Consider the following 10,582-nt stretch of genomic DNA (forward strand, 5'->3'; position numbering starts at 1 on the left):
GACTCCTCACAGGTCTCTGTCTCCTGGGACCCTTTCAGCTCTGGATTTGACCCCTCCTCATCCTTGGGGAAGCCCTGCCCCTGCCTGGCCCCAGAGGGCAGCACTGGGCACGGTGAGCCCCTTACCTGCTTGATGACAAAGTTAATAAAATTTCAGTGGTTACCAACCACTGAACCCTGGAGCCAGGATTTGAACCCGAGTCTGTCAAAACCTGTTTTCTACGTTATCCTGTCCTCTGGATCATTCCATCTCCCCGAGTGCGCTCTGTTCCCCAAACAGCAGTCCTTCCCTGTATTATAAACCAAGGTCATGTCATGTCATTCTTAACAGACATTCACATGAATAATACATAATCATGTCATTCTTAACAGGCATTCACATGAGAGCTTAATTACAGGTTTTCAGGATTAAAAAGATTCTTTGTTTGCATTAATGCTACTTCTTCCAAACAGAACAGCGTGTGGTCCCCACTCATTGGTGGCACTGGCGGGCTTATGACAGCAGACGGCGAAGAAAGAGGTCGGGGCCACCCTGGCTTCTCCAAAATGACAGTGGGGTCAGGGGTCACAGACATAGGGTGACCAGGCTACAAGGCTCCCTGGTGGTGGAAGCCAATGGCTGGAGCCCAATGTGTGTGTGAGTGTGTGTGTGTGTGTGTGTGTGTGTGTGTGTGTGTGAGAGAGAGAGAGAGAGAGAGAGAGAGAGAGAGAGAGAGAGAGAGAGAGAGAGACTGACTCATGGTGGGGGGGCACTCAGCATACAAAGTGGCTGAGAGATAAGTTTTATCAAGTTCAACATCTTCCTGCACCCTCCCTGCAGTGACCTGGTGACCCGGCTGCCCACTGCTCTTCCATCCGAGACAGGACAGTGGTCCCAGCCGCTGTGCAGAGAGGGTCTGTGTTGCAGCTCCGTGGATTCTTGCAGCCTGACCTTGGTGATCTGACCTTTCTCAGCCCCCAATCTCTCATATATATTTTTTTAGTTCTTTCTTTTTTGCTCAGTCCCTCCAATGTCCTCCCAGCCCCCACTCCACACGACAGCTATGAGCCTGCTCTCTCCCGTTTCTCATCTTTAAGATAGAAGTAATAATATATCCCCTTTCCCTCCTCAGCCTCTTCCTCCCTTGTCTTCGAGATCCAGCCCCTGGTCCCCCAGCTGCTTCAGTCTCTCCAGGAGGTGGTCCTCTCACTGCCTCTCACTGGCTCAGTCAACCTCCTTCCTTCCTCTCTCCATCCACCTCCCTGGCCTGGGTGAGGCTGCAGCCTCCCAGGGGTCTCCCTGCCTCCTGCCCCCTGTCCTGTCTGGTCTCTGTGCTTAGCTAGGGTGAACTGGTCAATCACAAGCCCAACCACTCCTTCCTGTCTGAACACATTGTCCCAGGCCAAGTCCCCATTCCTGCTTGGCATGTGTCCTCCCTGCCTGACCTGGCCTTGCCCATCTCTCTGGGCCCATCACTGTGATACCCCACCCCCACCCGTGAGTATGGTCACAGTCCTCATAGTCCCCGAAGTCACCTCCTATTCTGCACCTCCAGGTTTGCACACGCGCCTCCTGCTCTGAAATACTCGTCTCCCACACCCCCACCTTGACTCACTCCACTCATCCTTAAAGTCTCATCTCTGGAACCACCCCAGGGCCTCCATCTCTTCAGCCTCACTTTCTCCCACTATAAAATGGGCACGGTTTCTTTGCCCCCTTGTAACTGGGGGGGTTTTAATTGACTACTAGCAGGCAAGTTCACTGAGACCAGAGAAGGGAGGTGCTAATACTACCTTGGCTGCATCAATGGAGGTGAAGAGTCCTGCCCTGTCTGTGACTTGCCATCCTGCACTGAGTGTGATCATGGCCTGTACCACGCAACAGGATGGATATTGGCAAAGTGGATTATATCATTGACACTGTCACCCCTGATCATCACATTTGTTTTCCATTTATCAAACATATATATGGCAGGCACTATGCCTATGTCACATTGAGTCCTGCTATTCTGCCCTTTAAACAGGTGAGGAGGAATACAGTCTGCTTGGTGTTGCAATAAAATAACGCCCGTGGCAGGTGGAGCAGTGTCCCCAGAGCATGTCCGTTCTCTAGTCTCTGGAATTGTGACTATTTACCTAACGTGGCAAAGGGAAGTTTACAAGTGTCCTTCATGTTGAAGACTGGGATGAGATGCTGCAGCTGGGCCCACTCTAACCACACAAGTCCTTAAAAGCGGAGGATCTTTCCCAGCTGTGGTCAGAGGCAGACCTGACAGCAGGAAGAGGGGAGAGTGGCTGGCTTTGACGCTGGAGGAAGGGGACCCGGAGGAGCTGGAAAGGGTGAGCAGGCAGATTTTCCCCAGGAAACGCCAGAAAGAACTCAGTCCTGCCAACACTGAGTTCTGGGAGACCCATGTCAGACTTCCGACCCCTAGAGCTCTAAGAGTACATTTGTGCTGCTTCGAGCCACCAAGTTTGGGGTGATTTGTTACAGCAGCAATAGAAATACACTGCAATGCCTAAAATAGTCACTGTAGAGCTGATCACATGAATTTAGAGATGATGCCATGGGCTTGTGGTAATGTCAAGTAATTTCTTTAAAAAACTATATTCTTACATCAGGGGAAGGGAGTAGAAAAGAGCAGCCCCTATACTGGGCCCTACTCAGTGGCAGCTTCTTGTTCCCCAGGGCCGTGGTCGGCAAACTGCGGCTCACGAGCCACATGCGGCCCTTTGGCCCCTTGAGTGTGGCTCTTCCACAAAATACCACGGCCTGGGCGAGTCTATTTTGAAGAAGTGGCGTTAGAAGAAGTTTAAGTTTAAAAAATTTGGCTCTCAAAAGAAATTTCAATCGTTGTACTGTTGATATTTGGCTCTGTTGACTAATGAGTTTGCTGACTACTGCCCTAGGGTGAAGGAAGACTTGGGGGAAATACAAGTTGTTTGGAAAAATCCAGGTGCAATTGCTTTATATGCTGTGATGGGTAGAAGGGATGAAGTGAAGTGTGGGGGCCCCTCACACCCTCCATCTTGCCTCACACTATGTCCTGGAACCCCGGGGCGGAGAAACTGCCACTTTCATTCCTACTTCTTGGGATTGTTGACGGCCACGTAGTGAAAGAGAACGACAAGCAGGAAGAGCGACACGCCCAGCATGTTGGCGAAGACGGCGAACTGTACGTCGCTAATCATCCTGACCAGCTGGGCTCCTGACTAATTTCTTAATGACAGGGCCCATCAGATAGATAGCCAGGGAGGTAATGCGCTCCCCGTCCCGGAGGCGTGGCTGCAAAGTGCAGGTGGAGGTGGGCAGGTACTTGAACAAAGCCTCCTCACCCCCTTCATGACCCTCAGAGGCCAGGGTCAGAAGCCATGTGACCGTGGGCAGGAGGAAGTCACGGCTCTCCCTGCAGGCTGGGAGGCCTCTGTCACTCCATCACCACCCGTGGCATCCTCCCTTAGGCGAGTTATTATAGATGGTCACAGGACTCCATTACTTCAGAACGCCTCTGTGTAATGCATTGAAAGAATTATTGAAATGTGTAATTATAGTGTGCATTGTGATATAAAACAAGTCTATTATATTCATTTGATGGAACTGTGCTCCATAATGTCTATTCTCATATAAAAGATTCTGCCATTAGAGTGTTATATTGTGTGATGATAATTGTCCGTCTGCAGACACCGTCTCCCTGTCTTCATCCGGTTCCCACGCTTCCCCTTGATGTGTCTACCAGCGTGAAACCAGAGTATCGAGCTTCAGAGTTGGGGAGCATTTTGGGGTCATTCCGTCCAACCCCACATTCAACAGATGGGGAAAGGGAAGCCTTGAGGGATGAGGCATCTGCCCAAGGTCAGAACTGGTACCACTGGTATCTTCCCAGGCCCAGCCATCATTTTGCCTGTGACCCCCAAACACTTTTGGGAATTGGAACCCTTTCCTCACAAAGAATCTCATGTGGAACCACATACACAGGCAGACCAGAGGGTCAGCTCTGCGCGGGCTGACGGGCTGCCCCTCCACCCCCACACCAAGCCCCCCCCAGACACTAGGGCTCTAAGGGACAACCTCCCATTGAAAACCGGTGGCCCAAGTTCTTCATCATCCAGATGAGAAAGTGCTTGCCCAAGATCAGACCCCAAGTCGGAATGTTCTCTTCCCCACCCTGGCTGCCATGGTCTCCGGGAGTGTTGCTCATCCAGATGGGAGTCCCTCCCTGCGGGGGGGGGGGGGGGCGGGGGTCTGTGCCAGGCTCAGGAACCCCCTGGGGATCTGCTGCACAGCGGGAGGTAAGAACAGCTTCCTCCCGCCTGCACCTCGCTGGCCTGCCCACTCAGCCTCCTCGCCTGCATCCACACATGCTTAGAGCGCCAACACGTGCTGGCACTGTTCTGGGCCCTTGGGACACAGCAGTGAACAAAACAAAGACTCTGCTTACATTTCGGCAGCGAGAGGACATAGTAGAGAAGCAACGACCCCCCTCTGTTGGAGGGTGAACATGGTACAGCCAACAGGACAGGAGAGCAGTGCAGGGGGAGGTGGCAGGAGAGAGTGATGTGAGCAGAGCCGGGAGGGGATGAGGGACTGGGTGAAGCAGACATCAGGGTCAGGGTATCCCAAGCTGAGGGGACAGCTGCTGGGTCAGTACCGGGAGGCAGGGGGGAGCCCAGGTGCCTGAGGAGCAGCGAGCCGGTCGGGGTGCTTGGGGGTGAGCGGCGGGAGATGAGCTTGGACGACAACAGGGCCTGTGCAGGCCTGGTGGGCCTGGGAGGGTTGGCGTGACTTTGTGAGTGGGCGGACCCTGAGGGTGTGGAGCTGGTGTGCTCTGACCTGGGCTTTCGCAGCATCACTTTGGTTCCCATGCCAGGAGGCCGGGCACATCCAGGTGAGGAATGGCTGCCTCCTGCCCCCAGTCCAACCCTGTGGTTTCCCATAGGGCCAGGCTGTGGCCGCCCAGGGAGAATGCTGAGAAAAGAGGGAGCCCCCTGGTGTCCTGCCTGCCGTGTGTTAGGTAACAAAATCTGTCTTTGCCACAGAATGTCATTATCTTCTTCATCACCCTTGTTGCCCGAGCCTCCATTTTTACAGCGTTTTGAGTAGATTCTCTCACCGCTAAATCTCCCAGCAACTTCCTGTGAAGTAGGCTTCACTCCTTGTATTTTGTGCTCAAAGAAACTGTTCAGAGAGGAAAGGAGAACTGCCTGAGGTCACACAGCGGGTGGGTGGGAGCCAGGACTCAAGCAGGCTCCTTGTCCGTGCTTCTCACTGAAGGGGGACCCCTGGGAGGGCCATGCTCAGGCCCCTTGGATTCCAGCAGCGAGCCCACAGAAGTCCCAGGCAGGGACTGTGTGTACATTAAGGGTCAGACGCTGAAGCTTACCTTGCCAAGTTCTACACCCACAATCTCACTTTCACAACTTGCCTATGCAGTGGTTTTAATTCTCCCCTTCGGAGACCAGGAAATGAATCGGCGAGGTTACATTCCCAGTAAATCGAGGCTCTGGGACTGGAGCCGGATCCTTTGTTTCCAGCAGTTGGTGTCACCTCGTTAAATATCTGCTGAGCCGCAGGATGGAGCTGTGGCGGGTGGGACTGGCTGGGTCAGAACCCCCGGGCCCCCAGGCTGGCAATTTAAAGTGTGCTATTCAAATCCAGCACTCCTGTTGTACACGAACAGTCATCAAAGGCTGCTGTTAGCAGCACTTGCGTCTCCTCTGTGCGTTTGGAAAAGCTTCATCTTAAAGCATCTCGGCCTGTGCAGCGGTGACCCTGGGGGGGGGGGGTGGTCCGTGGGAATGAAGTCAGGAGCCAGGATCAGGAGGAAGGGAGAGGAAGGTCAGCCTTTGAAATGACAACGAGGTGCTGTTTTCTCAGCCGGGCAGGCAAGCCCGCTGGGCTGCAGATTTTAATTCCAATCTCCGCAGCTGCTAATGTGCTTGTTTCTTGGAGAATAGACACTAATTGACAAGCAACTAAATAAATAACGTGTAACATGAAAGCAAACACAAGCTTTCAAGGAGAGGAAAAAATAGCAAAGGGGATGAAATTTAAAAATGCAGGGGGTTGAACAGTGTTTTCCTCACTCTGTTCAAGTGACATCAAAAGGCTTTTCAAAATATTTGTTTCATGGTGAAGACACAGTTTGGAATCAGCCGAGCTCCTGTCCACATGCTGCTGTGCTGGAGATTGGAGAGGCTTCCGAAGGACTTGGAGACACGCCAGGGCCGCCGGGGAATGACCGACCAACCCCCTCGCTTTATGGAGGCCCAGCCCGGGGCACACCCAGGGTCCCACAGCGGGCCTGAGGGAGGTCAGGCCTCTCGTGTGGATTGAACTGTGTTCCCATCTGCAAAAAAGATACGTTGCAGCTCTCATACCTCGCATCTCAGAATTAGGGTCATTGCAGGTGTAACTAGTTAAGGTGAGGTCATCCAGGATAGGGTGGGCCCTTAACCCGCTGTAATTGGCGTCCATATAGAAAGGGAGAGGCATGGGGAGAACAGCACGTGAACTGGGAGAGATGGCCAGGTGACCACAGACAGAGGAGCGAGAGCGAGGCAGCTGCAGGCTCAGGAGGGCGGAGGTTGGTGGCCACCATTAGAAGCTGGAAGAGGCAGGAGGGAATCGACCCAGAGTCCCAGGCGCATCGCGGCCTCACGGCACCTTGATCCTGGACGTCTAGCCTCCGGAAAGGTGAGAGAATGCTTTTCTGTTGTGAAGCCCCCGTTTATGGGATGTTGTTACTGCAGCCCTAGGAAGCACATGCAGCCTCGGGGCTGTACCCGTGCTCCCCGCTTGGCCAGCCCATGTGTCCCTGGTCCCCGAGTTCTCTCACCCAGTTATTCCCTGGTCACCACAGGGCCGCGACATGTCACTTTGGTTCCCCCGTTCTAATTGTTTATGTGGTTCTTGCCACCTAGACTCTCAGGACCTGCTCAAATCACGATTCAATGAGTTCCACAGGCACTTCTCAGGCTTCCTAACCCAGCCTCCCATGGGGTCACCTGCCCTTGCTCCTGTCCCTCCAGCCAGGCCACCTTGGCCCCTCGAACAAGCCTGAGGGGCCCAGAGTGCTCCCCTCAGAGCCTGGGTGCTTGGTCTGCCTGAATGCCACCCTCCAGGCCTCCCCTGGTCCCTCTTCGGAGACTCTGTTCAGAAGCCACTTAAAGGGACAGCCTGCTCCTGGTGCTCTGATTCCACTCAGCGGGCTGGATGTCGGGTACTTTTCATATGTGTCCTGCTTACTGTCCATTGTCTGTTTTTCCTTCCTGGACTGTAAATTCCATGCGGGCAGGGCCCCTGTCTGTTCTGCTCGTCTAAGATGGTGCCTGGCCCTGGATGACCACCCCCTGGAAGGATGCTGCTCCCCATGCCAGGTCCTGCGCTGGGCACTAGAGACACCGACATATGGACCTTAAGTAGCTACAATGTCACAGGGGACCGACGCGAGCCGATTCCAGCTCAGCCGCTCAGCGCGACAATGGGTTGCCTGGGGTAACAGGACTGGTGAGTCTGTTCCCGGGTGGCACAGGCCTTCCACGGGCTGCTGTCAGGTGAGCCAGCGGGTGGGCAGGAGGCCTGGCCCGGGGACCCGACGTGTGAAACTGAGTCCGTAGGGAGGGATAAGCTCATGGGACCGCAGACAGCGAGGCCGGGGGTGGGGGAGCCCTCAGGTGGGGTCACTGGGATTCTCATCCCCAGCGGGGAGCCGGAGGCCTAGGAAGGCGAGCCGCTCATCTGACCAGCCCCTCAGATGGGAGTCGATGTGACAAATTGGGTGCCTGGCCTACAGTGAGATAGCGCATCAGAGGAATAGTGCTGAAAGTAAAATAAATTAGACTTTGCACTGACGTCGTAATTTTAAAAATTAACTAAGAATAAAAAGAAGATGCATCTGAAAGGACGGGAGAAGTCTCCTTTCGACAGACAGTAATTAATCCTGCGCTCAGGGTTCAAGAATGGCCACCGTGCCAATGGCTCCTTTGCAGGCCTGGAGCTCCCTGGGGCGCATCACAGGGAGGCCACTTCTGGGGACCCGTGGGTGGGGCTGTGAGGCTCCCACAGTGACGCCTTCCAGGCACATGAGCACCCACAGTGCCCCGGGCCCCGCCTGGGGTCGGGTGCTGAGTGCCCGCAGGGAATGCGATGGAGCCTGTGCCCTCACAGGGCTCACAGTCAGATGGAGGAGAAAGACTCTCCTATAAGGTGCCATGTGCTGTGCTGTGGTTGGGGAAGGAGAAGGAGCTGGGGGGACGGGGGAGGGGGCTCCTGAAATGAGTCTTGGAGGGTTCTTGGGGCTTCCCAGGAGAGAAGGGCAGTGGGGAGTTCCAGGCAGAGAACAAAGCTGAGAGGGGCAGAAACTCCGTGGTCTCTGGATCTGCTGGAAAGTGCACCGTGTGGAGGTCCGGCACTAAAGGGAGAGCAGGATGCAGGGTGGACAGTGGGCGGGTGAGGTGCCCTTGAATAGCAGGCCCAGGAGAGCAGACTTGATCTTGGGGTAACAGGAAGTCACTACTGGGTCCAAGGCAGGAGTGGCTCGATCCTGAGAGAGACCACAATGTCTGAAGTCCCGTTGATATGCTTGGTTCTTGGAACCTGAGTCCTGTCCGGAACTCCCCTCATGCCCATCGGGCACATTACTTCTTTCTAAAATAAATGTCTTAAGTTTGAAACAATCTTAAACTTACAGAAAATTTGCAAAGCAAGGCTGCCTTTGGGGCAGGGGGCCGTCCTGTGTGCGGATGGCAGTGGCACCTCTCAGGCTCACCCCATTAGTTATGACAACGCACACAAATGGTTAAAGCCTCTTATTGAACAGACACAGATTTAGGCTGAGTGATTAGCAGTAAAAACTAGAAGTTTCTAAAATATTCAATGGCGGGAGAGTTTGATATCCTGGAGTATTATGCTGGTAAAAACATTTGAAAGAAGAATTTTTAATGGCATGGGGATATGCTGACGATATAATGTTGAACGGGAAAAGCAGCGTGCAAGGTGTGGTATGATTTCTAGGGTGTTAGTGAAGAGTGGAGAAGAGTTTACCAAAATGTTAACAGAACTTTTAAATCTGGATTGTGGGCTTGGGGGTGACTTTTATTTCCCTCTTTATCTTTCTGTGTTTTCTGCAATAAACAATACCACTTATATTGCTTACAATAAAAAATTACAAGAAACAATATTACTTTTGGAGAAAGAAAAAAAACACATAAAAGTTTACGAAAGGAACCCAACACCACATCATTTGTAAGTGACACTATCTTCACGGGAAGCCGTTACAAGTCCTCGTGTCTCCAGAGGCACAGGTCACCCGAATCATGTCCTACTCCCCTAAAACAGCCCCTTGTCCTTTCGTGAGGATGGCATTTACATAAGCAAAACAGGGGGAAGAGGAACTGGTGACAGGGCGAGGGACCTTGTAGGAAGGGGCGGAGAAGCAGGAGGAGAAAACGGTGACAATTCCAGTTGTGTGACCTCTGATGGCTAAGGGAGTGGAAGGGCTGCTGTGACTCATTCACACTGTCTCACCCTCACCCCGTTTGTGGGGTGTTTGGGTGGAATTAGGGGTACAGTTTGCGGTCAGAGAACAGAATCAGTTTAAGAGACCAACTCAGGGACTCAGTTGGTCAACAAAAAATGTCAAGCTTGGAATGGCTTATAAATTACCTTTCATTCACTATTTTGCCATCTCAACCACCCCTGGGATAGACATTATTATCTCTATTTGGGTAACAAGGAAGCTAAGGTCAGGGTGGTTGAGAATCACGTCCAAGTTGCCCAGCTCCTGGATGCTGGGGTTTGGATTTTGGCATGGCTGTCTAAACGTCAAGTTCTTGCCATGATAATTATCCCATCAGGTGATGTTCTAGCCACCAAATAAACTCTGTGACTCGACCCTGAAAATCCTAGGGATCTCTCATGGGCTGTTGTTCTAACTCCTTTCCGGTTCCGGTGAATTGCACTGCCTCCTAGAGGATTGCCTGGGTCAGCACTACCCCGCAGCACAGCACAGGAGCCAATGGCTGCCCCAGAGCACTTAAAAAATTCTTTATCATTAACTTTAAAGTTAACTGAAAGGAGGATCTTTCAATGCTCCGTATTTTATTTTATTTATTTTAAAGCAAAAGGGGAATTCACTGAGCAAGATAACAGAAATCTGCAGAGTGATACAAGCTACAGGCACATCAAGGGGCTCAGTGGCATCAGCTCTGATTTGCTTCAGTCTGTACACAGTCACATACCCAGGAGCAAGAAGATGGACACAGAAAGGCCCAGATTCACATTCTCCCAAGTTGATAACACTGGCTGAAAGTCAGTATCTTCCCAAGAGTGCTGGTCAAAAAGTCCCAGGGAAGGCTCTGATTGGTCAGGTTATATCATGTGACCATTTCTATAGCCAAAGGGGCAGGTCAGCCCCACCTTAACCACACAAGTGGATCATCCCCAAGGAAAGAGGGGATACGTCACCAAAAACAGAGTCCACCTACAACTGAAGTTATAAATATTATAATTCTATTTCTTGACTTACTTCCTTTAGACACTCCCAGTTTCCTCCTGCTAAGAAAGATGAGGAATTGATATACTTTATTGCCTTCCATCTCTCCTT

General features: G+C 52.4%; 1 protein-coding gene across 1 annotated transcript; it reads right to left on the reverse strand.

Annotated features, from left to right (window-relative positions):
* Window positions 1-749: 749 nt before the first annotated feature.
* LOC308249710 (dolichyl-diphosphooligosaccharide--protein glycosyltransferase subunit 4-like) lies at window positions 750-3,482 on the reverse strand. Its single transcript, XM_080671460.1, has one exon. The coding sequence runs from the start codon at window positions 3,168-3,170 to the stop codon at window positions 3,063-3,065; it is 108 nt and encodes a 35-aa protein (XP_080527586.1). The 5' UTR covers window positions 3,171-3,482; the 3' UTR covers window positions 750-3,062.
* Window positions 3,483-10,582: the final 7,100 nt, after the last annotated feature.

This window comes from Plecotus auritus (assembly GCF_963455305.1).
Source record: "Plecotus auritus genome assembly, chromosome: 5".
Lineage (NCBI taxonomy): Eukaryota > Metazoa > Chordata > Mammalia > Chiroptera > Vespertilionidae > Plecotus > Plecotus auritus.